The sequence below is a fragment of the Eubalaena glacialis genome, chromosome 2 (assembly GCF_028564815.1).
Source record: "Eubalaena glacialis isolate mEubGla1 chromosome 2, mEubGla1.1.hap2.+ XY, whole genome shotgun sequence".
NCBI lineage: Eukaryota > Metazoa > Chordata > Mammalia > Artiodactyla > Balaenidae > Eubalaena > Eubalaena glacialis.
The window spans coordinates 102,939,158-102,959,258 of NC_083717.1; the positions used below are offsets into that span (position 1 = coordinate 102,939,158).

At 33.6% G+C, this 20,101-nt stretch overlaps 1 protein-coding gene across 2 annotated transcripts in view; it reads left to right on the plus strand.

Annotated features, from left to right (window-relative positions):
* MYEF2 (myelin expression factor 2) overlaps nucleotides 1-20,101 on the plus strand; it is a 33,854-nt gene that overhangs the window by 11,318 nt on the left and 2,435 nt on the right. The window contains exons 6-16 of one of the 2 annotated variants that reach the window (XM_061180346.1): nucleotides 847-1,038; nucleotides 1,735-1,888; nucleotides 2,427-2,476; nucleotides 2,596-2,659; nucleotides 7,651-7,752; nucleotides 9,251-9,301; nucleotides 9,598-9,666; nucleotides 9,972-10,070; nucleotides 10,373-10,444; nucleotides 12,206-12,414; nucleotides 12,494-12,545. In XM_061180346.1, coding sequence (XP_061036329.1) covers nucleotides 847-1,038; nucleotides 1,735-1,888; nucleotides 2,427-2,476; nucleotides 2,596-2,659; nucleotides 7,651-7,752; nucleotides 9,251-9,301; nucleotides 9,598-9,666; nucleotides 9,972-10,070; nucleotides 10,373-10,444; nucleotides 12,206-12,414; nucleotides 12,494-12,545 — 1,114 coding nt within the window. The remainder of the gene's footprint in view (nucleotides 1-846; nucleotides 1,039-1,734; nucleotides 1,889-2,426; nucleotides 2,477-2,595; nucleotides 2,660-7,650; nucleotides 7,753-9,250; nucleotides 9,302-9,597; nucleotides 9,667-9,971; nucleotides 10,071-10,372; nucleotides 10,445-12,205; nucleotides 12,415-12,493; nucleotides 12,546-20,101) is intronic. The other variant, XM_061180347.1, reaches the window with a different exon arrangement.

Genomic DNA, 20,101 nt, shown 5'->3' on the forward strand with positions numbered 1-20,101 from the left:
ATCCAACTTTCTTTTTATTAGTATTCCCAGATGGAGGCCAGCAGAGTAGAGTTGATGGTTACATATATCATAATCATTTGGTATTGCAGGTGATAGTCTATCTGTGTGTTTATGTGGTTTTTGTTTTCTTTTTGTACTCTACTTACTGAGATGAGTGAGAAGTATGTTTAAGCTTGCCTTTTTTGTTTTGTTTAAAGGCAGCATATTTCTCTTAAAAGTCAATGAACTAAAGAAAACAAAAACAAAAACCAAACAATGTTTAGTACCATTCTTCATACCTTTCTTTATCTCCCTTCTCCCTCCATCTCAGATCATAATCATTGTTGAGGATGGCAAGAGTTTGGAAAGTGGATAATTGTATTTTGTTTGGGAATGAAATTTACACATTATAACAGTTCCCCTCTACCCCAGTATTCCTGGGTTTTATAACAGGCTGTTCTGCTGTTGAAAACTTTGAGTTAGTATGAATTTGGCATTACATTGGGCATATAGTGATGAGAATAAGAGTCACAGTAAGTATTTTGTTTTCTTTGAGTTATGTGGATTTATGTGTGTGTGCCATATACTTGTATACCTGTATGAGGACAAAATTAAACTAATTTCAAGTTCTTAAGTGACTTTAGTGATTGGAAAGAGGTATTTAATTGACATCCCTGGAGACTGAAATCTTTTGTCTATCCACAGGTTTTTATGGGACTGAATTCTCTGGATGAGAAAAAAGCTCACTCTTCAAGAGGGCCACTAATTTGAGCCAGTTGGGATAGCTGCTGTAGAATTTGAAGTTATTTTAGTGATATAGACTTACTGATGTATCTAGTGGCATTTAACATTCACTGTATGTTATAGGATCCTGATGGAGAAAATGCTCGTAGGGCATTGCAACGAACAGGAGGATCATTTCCAGGAGGACATGTACCCGACATGGGATCGGGATTGATGAATTTACCACCTTCCATTCTCAATAATCCAAACATTCCTCCTGAGGTTATCAGTAATTTGCAGGCTGGTAGACTTGGTTCCACAATTTTTGTTGCTAATGTAAGTTTAAGCTTTACTCTAAAAATTTGCCATTCAGATATTTAGTTCTAATCATGAGATTATTTAATTAGATGAATGGGTCATAGGTTTATAGAACATTTTGCTTGTTTTTAACTAAGCAAAACAGTAATTATTGTAAACTCAAACCCAATTTAAGTCCATAAATATAAGGTCAGAGTGTAAATACAAGTATTTAGGATTTTTTAAAACAGAACTGTGGAATTTATAAACACTTAAGCAGTTCTTGAAATTATGTACTTAACATTATATGTGATTTTTGTTCATATTGGTAAATGGATTTCTTTCTTTAGCTTTGATATTTGATATTTGTGAATGTGCATGTTGTAGTTGGTTTGTCATTTGTTCTAAGCTTTTGAAAGTCAGTGATATCAACCATACTTTCCAAAATCTGAATTTCTGTCAGTAAAAATAGATATGAAAGTTTCAAATGTACAAAACAGGATTGAGCAGCTCTGAGAGACTGTTTTGGGAATTAAAAAAATTAAGGGTAAGGAACAATGTAGATGTAGCTTAACCGATCTTTAACAGTTTAAGATGTTTCTACGTGAATACTATTGATATACTGTTTAACAAGAATTATAGTTCTTTATATTTTTGAGAGTTTAGAAAAGATTTGTATTTATAAGTGGGGAGAGGAGTTAATAGGTATGTAACTTTATATAATTTTATATTAAGCTTGACTTCAAAGTTGGTTGGAAGAAGCTAAAGGAAGTGTTCAGCATAGCTGGAACTGTAAAGCGGGCAGATATTAAAGAAGACAAAGATGGCAAGAGCAGAGGAATGGGCACAGTCACTTTTGAACAAGCAATTGAAGCAGTTCAAGCAATTTGTATCCTGATTTACACTTTAGCATTATTTAATAAGGTTGAAGAAGTTTGATACCATTTTGTGGGGATTATGGAATTTAAGGTTGCCTGGCTTAGAAATGTGTATTAGAATTTGGTCTCCAGCACATAAAACCTTTACTATGTCCAAGTACTAAAGTCACTCTTAAAACTTGAATTAGCCATATTGTATAGGCCTGGTATGAACTTTTTTCTACTTCCTCTTCCTACCACAACTAATTGTATACATGCTGTTGACAGTAATGTAATTCATTGTACATTAATACAGTTGCTTTAAATGAAGCCTTGTTAATTTTCTTTTTGCAGTGGTTGAATTAAAAGATATTTATAAAATAAAACTATAAAGCAAAGAACTGAAGATTTTTGAGTATGCGGAAGAGACTAATACAAATAAGTAAATACTAAAGATGTTTTTAAAAATATTAGAGATAGTCTGATGGTAAATATGATTATTAAAAATGTGTTTGTGTTCAAGTATAATTTCATAGTTGCCTAACTGGCTTTCCTTGACTGAACCAACAGCTATGTTCAATGGGCAGTTTTTGTTTGATAGACCTATGCATGTGAAAATGGTGAGTTCCTGTATATCACTTCAACTCTCCAACCTCTTCAAATGTTTTATCTGCTCTCTTCTATGTTACAGATCTTTTTAATTATATATTAACCATATAATAAACTTTTTTGCAATTAGGATGACAAGTCTGTCCCTCATGAAGACTACCGTTCACATGATAGTAAAACACCACAATTACCACGTAAGTAAAAACTATTATTAGAAGTAATACAGACTATTCTTTTTCAATTTCATTATATGCTAAGCAAAACTTTATTTTTGTGCCTACTTCCCAAGTTGCCCACAATTTGGTGTTTGGAGTTACGGAGCTAGTTTGGCATAATTGATTATATGTGACACTTTTCTTTCTTTTTGTAATTTTTCCTGATTATAAAAGCAGTATATACTAAAAAATTTGTTAAGCTCATATGTGAGGGGGAAAAAAAATCGTTGTGATTTTACCACCCATAAGTAACCTCCATTATAACATTTTTGTTCATTTCCTTCCAGTCTTTCCTTCTAGGTGTATTTTTTTACATAGTTGAGAACTACCATATAAATAATTTTTTATTTTTTTGTTTAACAAAAGCATTATTATATGTTAAAAATTCTTTCCAAAATTTATTGGCTATTAATAATCTATCATATGGATGCTCCATAACTATTTCACTGTTACGTATATTTTAGGTATTTTAACATTTTCCCTTTAATCACCAATAGAGTTTTTTCTTTTTCTTTCTTTTTGTATACAAATCTTTGGTATGTTTTTGGTTATTTCCTTAAGATAGATATCTTGATGTAGATTTACAGGTTTTCAGGTATGCTCATTGATCAGTATTACCAAATTGTTTTCCAAAGGATTATAAAACAGCAATATGATGTACTTAACATCTGTGTCTCAATACCCCATGTTCAAAATGAAGATGCTTGATAGTACCTACTTCATGGGGTTGGCATGAGTATTACATGAATTAATATATAGTATATGTAAAGCACTTAGAACAGTTCTGGCATAATGTAAGCACTCAGTAAATACTATCTCGTGTTCTTACTTTTTGTTGTATTTTCTCTGGTTATTATTAAAGTTTTTTTTTTTCCATAAAATATTTAAAATATACAGGCAAATATAAAATCACTCGTGTAGCTGTGTAGACCATATTTGTTTTAGGTGATTTTTCTTTAAAATAAAATTTTACAGATAAAGATTCTTCTCCCCTACCACCTCCCACTAGATACCTTACCTAGAGGAAACAACTTATGAGTACAGTGTTTATCATTTAGGTTTTAATAATTTGATCACACATTTATACATCCATAAACATTATATGAAATTGTTTTGCTGGATTTAAAATTTGGTGTGAGTGAAATTATATTGTGCCTATTATTCTGCAACTTGCTGGTTTTGGTTTAACATTGTTTCTGAGATTCATTTATGTTGATAGATTGTAGCTCTAGTTCCTTTATTTTAACTGCTAATACCACATTTTACATATATATAATTTAGGTTATTCTAATTTTTTGTTATTAGAAACAATACTAAGTTGAGGAGTGTTTTGTTCTTTTTCTCTTAGAATATGTTCTCAATGTTTGCTAGAAATTATTTGTAAAACTGTCTGGCCTTGGTGTATTGTTTGTGGGAAGATTTTTAACTATTTATTGTTCATATTTCCTATTGCTTCTTGACTCAGTTGTGGTAATTTCTGCTTTTCTGAGAATTTTACCATTTTTCTTCATCTTCAGATTTATTGGAATAAAATAGCCTCTCTAAATTTTTGCCACATCTATAGTTCTTTTTTAAATTCCAGTGGTTTGCAATTTCTCTTTTTTTCTTAGTTTTTCTTTTTTTTTAAAATTTATTTATTTTATTTATTTATTTTTTGCTGCATTGGGTCTTCGCTGCTGCACATGGGCTTTCTCTAGTTGTGGTGAGCGGGGGCTACTCTTCGTTGCGGTGCATGGGCTTCTCATTGCCGTGTCTTCTCTTGTTGCAGAGCACAGGCTATAGGCGCGCAGGCTTCAGTAGTTGTGGTGTGTGGGCTCAGTAGTTGTGGCTCGCGGGCTCTAGAGCAGAGGCTCAGTAGTTGTGGTGCACGGACTTTGTTGCTCTGCAGCATGTGGGATCTTCCTGGACCAGGGCTCGAGCCCATGTCCCCTACATTGGCAGGTGGATTCTTAACCACTGCACCACCAGGGAAGCCCCCTTAGTCAGTTTTTCTTCGAGATTTGTCAGTTTTATTAGTGCTTTCAAAGAAGTGAATTCCATTTTTTATATTTTAATTTATTCTCTTAGTTTTATTTCCTTCTCTATTTCTTTGGGTTTAGTCTCTTATTTTTGTCCTAACTCCTTAAGTTGAATGTGTACTTCACTAATTTGCAGCCTCTTTTTTAATACAATTAGTTATGACTATAAATTTGGCCACTATATACAAGTTTTGCTATGGAGTGTCTTTATTGTGATTTAATTTTTATTAAATTACCATTATGATTTCTTCCTAAGTCATATACTTTTGAATTTCCAAATGTATACGTTTTTTTCTTACTAATTTCTAACTTAGCAGTGTGGTCATAGAAGATGGTCTCTGTGATTCCTTGGAATTAATTAATTAATTTGGACTTTGCATTGTGGCCTAATATATGATACATTTTAATAAATACTCCAGGTGTGCAGTATACTGTTCTGTATATGTCCATTAAATCAAATTTGTTAATCATTTAAATTATATCTCTGCTAGTAATTTTGTCTGCTTGTGCCATCAATTACTGAGATAAGTTTATGGTAAAATCCCCTGCTATAATGGTGAATTTGCGTATTTTTTCTTGTTTTTACTTGAACTATTTTGAGACTAATTCAGTAGGTGCATGCAGGTTTAGAACTGATATATTTTCTTAGTGAATCAAGATTTTATCATTATAGAGTGATTTCATACTTAGTAACTACCTTTAAGTCATTTGTCTAATAGTAATGTAGATACAACAGCTTTGTTTTGTTTATTCACATTTGTAGATTTATTTGGATTAATTCCCATTATCTTATTTTGTGTTTTATTTTTCTTTTTTTTACAAATGTTTATATTTATTTTTCTCCTATCTTTCTCTTTTGGTGATTATCCTGGATATTTTAATATGTCTATATAATGTCTGAAGTTAATATAATTATTCTCAATAGTAGAATGACCTTTGAATGCTCTAACTCTAATCACTTTCCTACTGAATTATGTGCTATTATTGCTCAGTGTTTTAGTTATATATTGCTTTGTTTCCAGTCCCACAAATTAGGCATTATTATTACTTATCAGCTGCTTTCACAGGCCCTGGCACTATTTTTTCCCCCTGAAGCATGTATTTTAAAAGCTCTTTCAATGAGTATCTGTTGTTAGTAAATTCTCTTAATTTTGGTTTGTCTATAAATGTCTTCAAAGATAGTTTCACTGGTTATATAGTTTAAGGTACTTATTTTCTCTCAACACTTTAAAAATATTCCAGTCTACTGGCTTCTATCGTTGCTATCGAGTCAGCTATCAGTTGAACTGTCCTTTCTTTATAGATAAGCTGTGCTCTTCATGTAGCTGATTTTAAGATCTTTGTCTTTGGCATGCAGTTTTACTACAGTGTGGATGTGGATTACTGTTTATAGGGCTTTCACAATTGAGAATTCAGTTTTTTAAAATAAATTCTCGAAAATGCTCAGCTTACATGTCTTTGAATATTACCTGTTCTCCCTTTGTAGGGCAGTCCTTTCCTGCCCTTCCTTATCACTCAGGGTGTCATCTTTTAATATCCTGGTTTTATAAAGTAGGGGCTTTCGATTTACTTTTCCACTGTTAGTACTTTTCAATGTATTTAGATTTAAAAATTACATTCATACTTTTATATCTGTTCTTTTCAAGATTTATGGTTTTATGTACTCTATTGAGATGTAATATGAACTCATAGACTTTAACAGAATCAGTTTGTTGTTTTAGTTAAGTTAATCATTATTAACCTCCCTATTTTTTTCCTTTCTCCCCAACCCCCCACTTCTTTTTCTCAAATTATTATAACTTGGTAAGTGGGGGCCTCTCATTTCCTATGCCTCTGCTATTACTTTCTGGTGAAAATGGGATTTCCCAGATCCATGAAGATTTTTCTTGTTCACAGACATGAGATTGGCCTACTTTCAAAGAGGCCTGGTTCCTTTTAGTGAAGAATGATATCAGAGATGAAAATAAGAGTTTTAGGTGTAGACATGAGCATTGTTGATAGTCAAGTGTGCTATTGCTTTGAACCATTTTTAGGGACTGAGCTAAAAAAGATATTTCTTTTACCAGGTTACATTGCTCTTTCTCCAATTTAACACAACATGCTTCTGTACTCTTTTTAAAAAACATATATAGTATATGGTTTTCTCAGCCCTTACCACTTACTAATTGCTACATTGACTAGCAAGAACTTTTAAGCCAAACTCAGATTTAGTAGAATAAAACAGTTCCCACTGTCTTTAAGTCATCAGATTATCTTCTTACAGTCTCTTTTCAGTGAACTTAATTTAAGAGAGAAAGTAAAAAGGATACTGGATTTAGAGACAGAAAACTTGAATTCTAGTCTTAGCTTAATCACGTAGTTAAATGGCATTGTACAAGTAACTTAACAGTCTCAAAAATTACCTCATCTGTGGATAATAGATGTGAAAACACTGTATACCATAGTCTATAAATAAATTAAAATACCATATAAATATAAATAAATATATTTATTTATATAAATAAATATGTCAATGATAAAACTAGGTAGTATAACGTTTGCTTTATTCAGTGTTTTCATGTTTGTTGACTTTTTAGTTTGATTTGAACCATCTGAAAAGTAATTCCTAGGTTTTAAGAGGGTCTACAGATTCAAGCAATATTCTTATTTTCAGATATGTATGTCATTTATAAGGTGGTTCAAAATCCTCTTGGTATTTCATTACTCTTTTTCAGTATGCCTTTAACTGGGATATAAGATGGATCTGCTTCATAAAACACTTCTCATTAGTAAATGATATTATAGTGAGGCTTCAATGTGCTGCATTCCAATGAAAACAAGAACTGGTGCTCTTATTTACAAATTTGCCAAATTTTAGAAATACTACTACAGGCATATAGCTTTAAAAAATTTTTCAGTGCCAGTTAGTTGATCATATATAAGTTGGTAATAATATTCTTATTTGTGTTTTAGGTGGTCTTGGAGGCATTGGAATGGGACTTGGTCCAGGTGGACAGCCTATTAGTGCCAGCCAGTTGAACATAGGTGGTGTAATGGGAAATTTAGGTCCAAGTGGTGAGTATTCTAACTTTATTATTTCTTTTTAAATGATACATTTGCTACATTGTAAAGCTTATATTTACTAGTTTGTAATGATATTTAAAGGACTGTAGTTTATAGTTGAATATTTAAGATGTTACTTTAGTCAGAAAAAGGAAAGAAACCTTGGAGAGCAGAGAACATGAAAGAGGTTGAACAGAAGGTCAGGAGGGTTCCTCTGAGGCCAGCCACGTTACAGCTAGCCTTTTAGCACTTTGGATTTTGAATTGTCTTTAAGGTAGAAGGAGAATATTCAACATAGTCTATGCCTTGTGTATCATGGATATACAGTATTTGTGGAATGGCTGAAATACTACCATATAAGCAATTAAAATTTGAATATCTAGTTGGGAGGGTAGCTTTTCAGATAGCTGTTTGACTATTCACATAGACTAACCTACAGTTTATCTTTGAAGATTGATTTTTAAACTTTTTGGTTTCAGAACCCTTTTATACTCTTAAAATTTGTTGACCCCAAAGTGCTTTTGTTTATGTGGTTATATTTGTCAATATTTACTGTATTAGAAATTAAAACTTAGAAATTTTTAAAAATTTACATATTTATTTAAGATAACAATGATAAACCCATTATGTGTTAAAATAAATGTAATTTTTAAGAAAATAAATTGTATTTTCCAATACAAAAATTAGTGAGAAGAGTGATATTATTTCACCTTTTTGTATATCTCTTTAATGTTTGGCTTAATGCAAGACAGTCATGCTCTTACATCTGCTTTTGCATTCAATTTGTTACAGTGTCATCTATCATGTAGTTTCTGGAAAATTCCACCTTATACTCATGAGAAAATGAGAGTAAAATAGTCAATATCTTAGTGTTATTTGGATAATGAAGGCGTTTCGACCTATTGAACCCTCAGAGGTCCTTAGACCATATTTTGAGAATTGCTGTTTTAATTGATGGACTAATTAATGCTATCTGGTTTCTATTTTTGTTGAGATGCTATAGTTACATTTTAAATTGTGAGGGTAGTTATGGTAATCATTATGATCTAAACAGATGGAAATCTTCTCCCTTACTCTTAGGCCCTCTACCCTCCTAAACACATACTATTTTTATTCTTTCATTTTTTACTGCTCCCTTAGCTGCCATGTTTAAAGGAGTCCTTACTTTCTGACCTGATCTCTCAATCTGCTGTAGTGATATTTGTGTGTCTGAGCTGAAAAAAAAAAATGAACGATTACCTAGTCCTAGGTATTCTCTAACTGAATGTGAGTATGACCAGTGAATTTTGTTTTCTTGTCTAATTAATATTCAAAGAGGCCTTTTTGAAGACTCATGATTAGACAACTGCTGTGGCATAGCACTTTAAACCGTCCCATCTGTGCCCTGCTGCTTCTCTAGTATTCCCCTGTGACTAGACCATTGGTATCTATTTTGCTGTGTTGCATTATGTCATTCTTCAGTCATTAAAATAAGATTTACTGAAAGTACATATTGTGTATTTTATTTGAGGTATGGGAATGGATGGTCCAGGTTTTGCAGGAATGAATAGAATTGGAGGAGGTATGTATAAGCATTTGTTTTTTTTGTATGTACCCATCACCATGTTTAGTAAGTTAGAAACTATGTTGAGAATTCCAAGGGAAACAAAAGTCATGGTTTATTGTTGGCTCACGTCCTAAAGGCTGCTAGGAGAAATTGAGCCTGGTACATACTTAAGGGATATGGAAGGTGATGTGTTAGGAAGCAGTTGCACAAGGTAGGGTGGATGAAGAGCTTACTGATGAGACTTAATATTTACAAAATGTACCTTTCAGCTATATAACTGACAGATCTCAAACTTAATCTTTATTCCATAGGAATTGGGTTTGGTGGTCTGGAAGCAATGAGTAGCATGGGAGGATTTGGAGGAGTTGGTCGAATGGGAGGTAGGTAAATGTATATAGTGGGATGTGTATGCTACATTTCATTTTCCCCATTATTAAAAATGTCCCCCCTTTACTTAGGAATGGATACTGTAGATGTTTTCAGAGGATGTATGGGCACCAGGGGATAGGACCAGGCAGAGCGGGACTGGGGTATCTGTGGCATGTGAAGTAGGTTGGGTAAATCATGGACTTCTTGTATTGTGACTTTTGCTGTCATTACAGTTTAGTTTCAATAAGTTCCTAAATGGATTACTGTTTAGTGATAATACTTGAAAAAGGGTTAATTTGTTGCATAATCTTTTCAGAGCTATACCGTGGTGCGATGACTAGTAGCATGGAGAGAGATTTTGGACGTGGTGATATTGGAATAAATCGAGGCTTTGGAGATTCCTTTGGTAGACTTGGTAGGGCTGGCTGTTTACTTCTTTTCTTTTTGCAGGTTGTATTTTTTGAAGTTTGGCTGTCTTTTTTTGTATGAAAAATTAGAAATTTATAATGTTTCATGCAATTTATTACTTGAAGAAAAATACTTCAGAGGTTTTAATGTACTAGCTCTCTTTTTCAGTGTCTTACATATTTGAACCCTATTTGTAGAAGACTTTATACTTTTCAGTTATTGTACATCTTCTGAGAGCATAATACCTTGGGAATTTTAAACTATGATTATTTAAATTAATTAGTATATTATTTTTCCATCCTTGTTTAGGCAGTGCAATGATTGGAGGGTTTGCAGGAAGAATAGGAGCTTCTAACATGGGTCCAGTAGGATCTGGAATAAGTAGGTTTAAATTTTACTAGAATTTTACAGTAATATTTGAATACTTGCAAAAAACTTTGCAAGAGTAGTTATTGTAGTGTTGTAATACTTTGTTCTTATATGTTAATATGACTTGTCATAATTTAGAAATAAATTTTGATATTTATTGAGCTTTACTGTTTTATCGCTGTTGGAAATTTCTAAACTAACTTTGAATTTTACTTCTTTGACATTTCTAAACTAACACCAGAATATGTGTTAACTGTCACCCAATTCAAGAACCTTTATTCCAACTAAAGAATCTGGGGCTTTTTCTGATCATATGTCATGAACAACATTAGCTTTAGCACCAACTCTGTTTCTTTGCTTATTCTCTATAACTGCTATTGGAGACTAGCTTATTTCATCTGTGAAAAAAAATTGTGTCTTTTGGTAAACACAGGTGAATCACCTCAGATCTAACACTTCTGGAGACCTCCTGAGGTTGAGGGCAAGGTTAAAAAAATGCTTATTTCCTTGCTTCTTAAACCTTTTCTTTGATAGAATCAAGAGTACTATTGTTGCAAAACTGGGGAATGCCAAATTTCTTCCGTCTGTTTCCACTACTACATTTTAGGCCTTATATTAAGCCTTAACACAAGGCTTAGTTTTTGGCCCGTGTTGCTTACTGAACCACGTCTATGTGAGCTCTCCATAGTTACCGACTTCCTTTAATTGATTGAAATCTCACAAATAGGAAACAAAGTCTACTTGAACTCTTCTAAGAGTGAGTTAAAAAAATCTTGTCAGCTGAAGATACTTACTTCCATTGTACCTTGCTTCTCATTTTATTCCTTCTTTTCATTATCTTTTCAGCCTTGGCCATTTTCCTGTTAATTATAACTTCCCTACCTTCCTTTTTCACCTCAGTGTTTATACTTCTGTTCCCCTAATTTTATATTTGTTATTCACAGAATGCCAATTTGAGGGTGATGTTAATTTTTAGAATGGGGATATTAGGTACGAGAAAAAAGGATACGATTGAGAAAGAGTAGGCGTGGAATAGTTAAAGGGGACTCAACGTATAAGAATCAAGTGGGTACGAGCTACAAGCTAGATTTTTAAGCTCTGGCTAAAGGAGTGTGATTCCAGTTTTTGTTGTTATCTCCACAAGTTCTGTATAACATAGAGACTAAAAGTTAGGTTTTTCTGTGGTTATTGAAAATCGAATTGATATGAAAAGAGCAATTGTATGCGAAACAAGATACTGAGGTGAAAGGTAAGCTAGGAAAAGAATATTATGTAGGACAGTATGATGAGAGCAACAGTTGATGTGTTGGAGTTGTAATTATTTGAATTTACCCCATATGTCTTTGTTCTAACAATTACTAAGCTTGGTATTATTAAAAGATAAAAATGAGGATACAAACTACTATAACATTAATGAATAAAGTCATTGATAGAAAATTTATATAACTTATGTTTTATGATCAGAATATAATTTTTTAGAAATGTATATGTATAATAGAATGAACAGATTCAGTTAGTCATTAACATTCAACTAACTGAATATATACAAAATTAAAATCTGTTCCTTGGAAGATTGTTATATTGTGTGTATAAAAATAATTTTGTTTATATATTGTCTAATTACATAAATGAATTAATTTTTCTCTTTCTTTCTCAAAAATGATTCTCTCCCTCCTCTTTCTCTCCTTCTTCCTCTTCCTTCTCCTTTTCCTTCTGTTTTTAAAACAAAAACACCAAACTCCCAAATCCTCCCTTCCCTTCTTGAAAATCCAGGTGGTGGAATGGGTGGCATGAACAGTGTGACTGGAGGAATGGGGATGGGACTGGATCGGATGAGTTCCAGCTTTGATAGAATGGGACCAGGTATAGGAGCTATCCTGGAAAGGAGCATCGATATGGATCGAGGATTTTTATCAGGTCCTATGGGAAGCGGAATGAGAGACAGAATAGGCTCCAAAGGCAACCAGATATTTGTCAGAAATGTAAGCAACTAAATGTAAAGTATACTTAAAATTATTTTTCTCCTTGTATATCTGTTACTAATACCTTTTTTCATTCTAGCTGCCTTTTGACTTGACTTGGCAGAAACTAAAAGAGAAATTCAGTCAGTGTGGTAAGTATGCCAATGACTGTAGATATATTGATATTGATTATGGAGGAAAAATTGATTTTAAACTTTTAAATACTGCTTAGACCTTTCTTTTCCTGTCCAGATGCTTATTCCTGGGTAGTATGACAGGTTTAATTCCACTTCAAAGAAATGAATTATTTTGCTATCCTCTGACGTACAGCAGTGCAAATTACTACTAAATAACAAGATTTAGAGTAGAGTCTGTCATTGTCTCTTGTGGATAAAGAAAGGGCTTATTTTATTACCTGATTTTAAAATGGTTACTATATCATCATTGCTTGAATTTAAAAGGATGTTTTTTATGTGGGAAATACTAACGAATGGTATATTTATTTCTTTGTTTATAATGTAGTACAGTGCTTTGTCAACATGACCCAATGAAATGCTGACATCCAAGTGATATGGAGTTAATAGATGAGACCCATTCTGTGCACTCTGTCACCTATACAATAAAGGAAACTTAGCTGATAGCGTAGAACCCACTGCCTAGAATGCCTTAGACAGGTACATTCTGATGGCCCTTCTGTTTCTTTCATAAACTGTTCTTGGCTATAATGATACTACCTATACAACCGTAATATGTTCATTAGGTCTGTAGATGATTAGGTGGTTTATTACTTTTAAAAGAGGGCCTTTTTTATTGTAATGATGAGAGATTTAGTGTGAGTAGAACAAAGTAACAGATTTCCTGCTAGTATTTTTTTGCTATTGCATGGTAACCCAGAGAGTATAATTATTAATAGTACAACTATGTAGGTGGGATATAATGATGAAAAATAGCTAAGTAAAAGTGGTACATTCAACCTTTGAGAGTTAATGGAAAGTTAAGAGTATTTGGAATACATCTTTAATTTCTGGAGATCATGAAGGGGATAAGTTTAGTGTTCGCCCACAAAAGTAGCCTTTGTAGCCACTGTCACAAGGGATCAAAGTGATCCTTCTGGAAACTGTTCTCTAATGTGTTCTCAGAATACTTTGTAGCTAACTTTCTTGTAGTAATCTGTTCACATGTTTTCTTCCCTCCCAGATGGAGGCTCTTGAGGGCAAGAACCATCATCTTTTTATTCTAGCACCTTTCGTTGCCTCTGCACGTATAGTAGGAGTTTATTAAATGTTATGAATGAGTTAAGCATTCTGAAAAGATCTTCATTCATTTATTTGGTTATTTATTAAGTAAATCTACAAATATTGTATTTTTGGTAGTCTGCTCGTCATTAGGATTAGAAAGGGGAAGAAAGTAAGATATTACCCCTGCCCTCAAAGAACATACAGTGTGGATCTATCTACAATGTTCTAGTGGCTCCTTTTTGTTGATCATCTTTTTATTTATATTTATTTACATTTTATTCAAAGAAGAGAAAGATAATTTTTCTTGATAAAAAAGTTGTTGTAAACAAGTCAACTAGTAAATAGTCGCTACTAAGAGAAAGCAGAATTATCAAGTTGTTTTGAGGTGTTGGTAGTCTTTGTAGGAGTAAGGAGATCTACCAGGATGAGTAAGCAGCATCTAGCCATGAATCCCATAGGCTACAGGGGAAACGAGCATATTACGGCCTTAGTGAGATCCATCAGATGAGGAGCAGTGGCAGCAAGTATAGATAATCCCTGCTGTTGTAGTTTCAGTGAAAAAGAATCTCCAGATGACATATGACTTTATTTTAAAAAGTAGAAATGAAACAAGATAAAGAACAAAGTGGGGCAAACAAATGACGTTAGTGAAAATGTGACCAATACTGAGTTGACTGTTTCCTTGTACGTAGGCAGATTTCCTTTCAAGATCAGATATGAGCAAGGCTTGCAGCAAATTTGAGGTCTTTTGGTGGGCTTGTATACTTGTTGCTGGCATTGTTTTGACAGAAGGACATCAACAATTCAAAAACATTTTTTAAAAGCAAAAACTAGTCCCCAAATCTACATTTAAAAAATCTGTACAACATTTTAGCCAATAAAATAAAGTTCTTAACTCTGTTATTTTAGCTCTATTTTTTTTTAAAGGAATTTATGTAATTTATTTATTCATTTATTTATTTATTTATGGCTGTGTTGGGTCTTCGTTTCTGTGCGAGGGCTTTCTCTAGTTGCGGCAAGCGGGGGCCACTCTTCATCGCGGTGCGCGGGCCTCTCACCATCGCGGCCTCTCTTGTTGCAGAGCACAGGCTCCGGACGCGCAGGCTCAGCAGCTGTGGCTCACGGGCCCAGTTGCTCCGCGGCATGTGGGATCTTCCCAGACCAGGGCTCGAACCCGTGTCCCCTGCATTGGCAGGCGGATTCTCAACCACTGAACCACCAGGGAAGCCCCTTAGCTCTATTTTTATGTCCCTTTTTGATCAGTCTGTATTATATCATGAGAGTAATGATTTTTGTTTTTGTTTTCTCAATTCTAATTGTAAAAGCTTTTGACTTTCATATTTATATTAAGGTAATACCGTACTAAATACTTTCCTACCATCTTCCTGTTTTTAACCTTGAACTTACATTGATGGAAAGGAAGATAAGTTACAGTAATAATTTATAGAATTAAGTGTCCAGCTATTGACAACTATGGAAATTATCTGGCTTGTATGAACTGAACCATCTATTTTTCTGCCACATCACTTTATTAATTTTCAAATCTTAGAGCTTTTCTTTCTTAGAATGGAAAGTTTCTTTTTAACCTGCTCCAAGCCAGTAGTGGCCCTTTTCACAGTAGAAGTCAGTTTTTTGCTGTTTTTTTAAACCCCTGAGCCCAAGGTGAGTAAGTATATTCTCTTGATTACTTCTTAGTAGGAGTCCAGTGGTACTCCATGCTCTCCTGTAGACAGTAACTGCTAGTAAATGGCCCATCAGCAAGCCCTCTGATTATTAAATGTCTAGAGTGGTTAATTGTCCTTGGTGGGGCAATTACAAAGATTGAGAAAATGTTGGAGTATGAGTTATATAACCCTCAATACAACATTTCCTTAGCGGGTATAATTCAGGAAAAAATGTGTTCAGATACCCCAAATATAACAAGATGAGAAGGAAGTGAGTATAGTAAAGTAGATCTTCTTTTATTTTGCTATATGTAATTCCTCAGAATACACATTTTTAAGAAGACTGAGTATAAATAACTGACCCATTCAGAGTTGGACCCCACATTAGTTCAGGTTGTGTTAATGAAGTCAAATAGGTGTAGTTTTTCAAACTTCCATATTGTCTATGCACTTTAACTATACTCTGGCTTAGTATGTTTTAGAACTGCAGTGCAAGGAAAGCCCATTCTTAATTATTCCTGCTATAAACCATACCAAATATAACGTTGTTCCACAGGTTTCCATTATTTTCATTTTTTACATCAGTATGCTACCTGTTAACTGCATAGAAAATGGAGACTTGTGGTGGATTTTATTTACTAAAACACATGGTGCTTCAAGCATGACTAGTGGACTCTAGATTAACATAACAGTAAAAATAATGCAGTAAGAGTAAAAACAATATATGAAGAATATTCATAGATAGTCACTTTCTTTTGTTTGTAAAGAAACACTCAAACTTTGTTTTTTGTCCCCCATATCATAATTATAGTTTCTTGTAGAATATCTGATTTTGCTTTCTTGTCCTGTGGTTATGTTACAGCTGTACTTTGGAAGTAGGTTTTATTAAACCATTTATTTATTTATTTATGCTTTAATTTGGTCTGTTTTTAGATATGCTTTTACATCATCATTTTGCAGAGTATACCCCACAAGATTACTTAATAGGCTGAGTTAAATAAAGTAGAAAGTTTTCTTTTATTGCAGGAAAGTCATTTTTTGTAGTTAGTATATGTAACAGCAGTATCTTTGATTACTGTAATACTGATTTCTCATTGCATACTCTTTTATCTTACACTGTTGCTAAAATAGCAGCCCTATTTTGTTTTTCTTGGAATCACACAAGATCAGTAGATATTTAAGTCATTTAAGAGTCCTCAGAACATGTACAAAACCAGAGAAGTCTGATTTTAATTAATTAAAACTAAATTTTTTTCTCCTCAATTATTTATCTTTAGAAAAGAAAATATCTCAATTGGTGTTTTTATGGGATTAAGAAGAAAGTTAGAAAACAACTTTCTAGTTCTATACCTAGGGGTTTTTTGGGGCAATCTAACTGTGAAACAAGTATCTATAAGCCACTTTCTCTATAAACCTGAGTGTCCAAACTGTAAGAAGGTTCAAGTATCTTAGCTGATAGACCTTGTCAGCTAGAAAAGCCTTGAGATCACTGTGAGGTCAGGAATTTGGTGGTTTGAGTCATGATTCCTAAACAGAGAGGAAATTTAAGAGAAAAAAAGAGAAACTTGTCCTGGGAGATTAACAGATTTTGCAAGAGATTATTACATATTTTCCTTTGAAGTTTTGAAGATTTCTTGCTTGAGTGAACCTTAGTATTGCTAATAAACCTATGGTGGGATACTTATGTTAAGAAAAACAGGTAAATTTAGGATAATGAAGAACCTTTAACCTTAAAAGCTCTTGAAAATTCTCCACAGTCCTCTTCAAAATCACTGTAAAGTGCTCCCATTTACCAAGGTATGCTTCTTTAATTAAACTTGCTTTTTTTTCAGGTCCCAGCATTTGAGATACTAAGAGGACTCTGGAAATTGCTCTGCATTTGTCTTTAAAGCTTTAAAAATATATATATATAGTCTCCAGTTTCATTTTATGATGTTTGTTAGAAAATGTGATTTCTGTATTTTAAAAAAAATTTTTTTCTTCCAGTTTCGTTGAGATATAATCGACATATAGCACTGTATAAGTTTAAGGTGTACAGCATAATGATTTGACTTACACATATAAAATGGTTATCACAAGAAGTTCAGTGAATGTCCATCATCTCATAGATACAAAATTAAACACATAGAAAAAAAGATTTTCCTTGTGATGAGAGCTCTTAGGATTTACTCTCTTAACAACTTTAATATGTAACACTCAGCAGTGTTAATTATATTTATCATGTTGTACATTACATCCCTAGTACTTATTTATCTTATAACTCGAAGTTTGTACCTTTTGACTCCCTTCCTCCAGTTTCCCCTCTCCACTCCACCCCCCGCCTCTGGTAACTACAAAATGATCTCTTTTTTTTTCTATGAGTTTGTTTCTTTGCTTTTGAAGTATAATTGACCTACAACCCTATGTTAGTTCCTGTTACACAATATAGTGATTCGACATTTCTGTACTTTTCAAATGATCATCACGATAAGTCTAGTTACAATATATCACCATAAAAAGATATTACATAGTTACTGACTATATTCCTCACATTGTACATTTCATACCCGTGACTCATTTATTTTGCAGTTGGAAGTTTGTACCTCTTAATTTTCCTTTCCTATTTCTTTCTTCTCTCCAGCCCCCTCCACTCAGCCACCTGTTCCTTCTCTGTATAACTGTTTCTGTTTTGTTACGTTCATTTCTTTTGGTTTTTAGATTCCACATATAAGTGAAATTATACAGTATTTATCTTTCTCTGACTTATTTACTTAGCATATAATACCCTCTGGGTTCATCCATGTTGTTGCAAATGGCAAGATTTCATTCTTTTTTATGGCTGAGTAGTGCACGCTTAGGTGGCTTCCATATCTTGGCTGTTGTAAATAGTGCTGCAGTGAACATAGGGGTGCATGTATCTTTTTTAATTAGTGTTTTGATTTTCTTCGGATAAGTACCCAGGAGGGGAATTGCTGGATCTTATGGTAGTTCTATTTTTAATTTCTTGAGGAATTGCCATACTGTTTTCTATAGTGGCAACACCAGTTTACATTCCCACTAATGGTGCACAGGGGTGTGTTTGGTTTTTTACCTGTTGTAGGTTAAAAATTTTTTGGATCTACTTTAACCATATAATAATTTCTCTGGGAATTAGTCTTTTTTATACTTTTAGAACACAGTTAAAGATTGCCTGGCTTGGGTTACAGATCATGGTTTTGGTTCAGTGTGATATTTATTAACTTGAACCATTTAATTAGTATTGAGTGGGTGAGTGACCACCTATCAGTTGGTTTTAAAAAAACACAGTAATGGGGCAGGGCGGGGATGGATGAATAAACAAAAGAAGAAAAATAGTCTAGGATGTTGTAGAAATCATTCAGATCAAAATTTAAACAGGAAAAAAAATCTTATGCATTGGGATTAAAAATTCATCCCATTGCCTGGAAAGGGCTTATGCAATTTTTTGATAAGCCCTTTTTTAAATTAATTAATTTATTTATTATTTTGGGTTGCATTGGGTCTTTGTTGCTGCGCGCAGGCTTTCTCTAGTTGCGGCGAGCGGGGGCTACTCTTCGTTGCAGTGTGCAGGCTTCTCATTGAGGTGGCTTCTCTTGTTGCAGAGCACAGGCTCTAGGAGTGCGGGCTTCAGTAGTTGTGGCACGTGGGCTCAGTAGTTGTGGCTCGCGGTCTCTAGAGCGCAGGCTCAGTAGTTGTGGTGCACGGGCTTAGTTGCTCCACGGACTGTGGGATCTTCCTGGACCAGGGCTCGAACCCATGTCCCCTGCATTAGCAGGTGGATTCTTAACCACTGTGCCACCAGGGAAGCCCAAGCCCTTTTCTTTGCCTTCCTCCCTTTTCCTTTTTTGTCCTTTTATAGAACTAAATATGTCTGGCTTTTTGATTTTATTGCCAGACTCAAATTAGCCCATAGTGATCTGGCAACTATAATATTCAAGGGGTGGGAAACATTATGGTAAGTAGTCACACACCTCACATCTAAATCTGTGTGAACTGGGTTATCATACATCCTTGTATGCCTGGGGATAGTCTCAATGTTTACATCTGTTATTTGTGTGTAATTATTAATAACTCTCCCTTTTACTCTCTGAAGTTTCTGGTTTGGATGATGGATTTTTATGGCCACGTATTTTGATAAATGATATTCATTTATTTCAAATACCAGTCTGTATAGAGTCAGTAGTGATATTAACTATAAACAGAACCATTGTCTGGTTTTCCTCCTCCTGGAAGCTTCTCTAAGGTTCTTCTTTGTGCTCTTATCATTACTGTTTTCTACTTTTATTGATTCAAATCTACAGTATCTCGTCCATGCCTGTTTCTGTAATATACTTGGTGCCACTCTTACATGTGGAGTTCAAATTGTCATATTGAATAAATGACTTTGGCACTGTGGTTGAAAAGCAGAATTAGCGGAGCTCTTTGTGGCCTGGTAAAAATTAAATTTCTGGGCAGTTGCTACTATTTTCAGGGATAAAAGAGTGAAATGGAGGATAAAAGGGAAGGAAGAGAGATTAGGGGATTGGGCATAAAAGAGCAATTGTTTTTCTAAAAATAATTTTGTTTGAATTTGTAAGTTTGTTATTAGGCATGGTGACTTGGTGTCATTTTGTGCTAGCTTACCTTATCTTGCTATAAAATTCACTTTAGAAGTAAAGATTTAACATTAAAAAATTTTTATTTTAATAAAATATTAAATCCTAAGCAAATTTATTTTGATTTCAATTTTGTATATTATAACCTGTATATATTCATTACTTTATATGAATTGCATTATATTCAGAATATAAAATGATGAGAATAATGCTT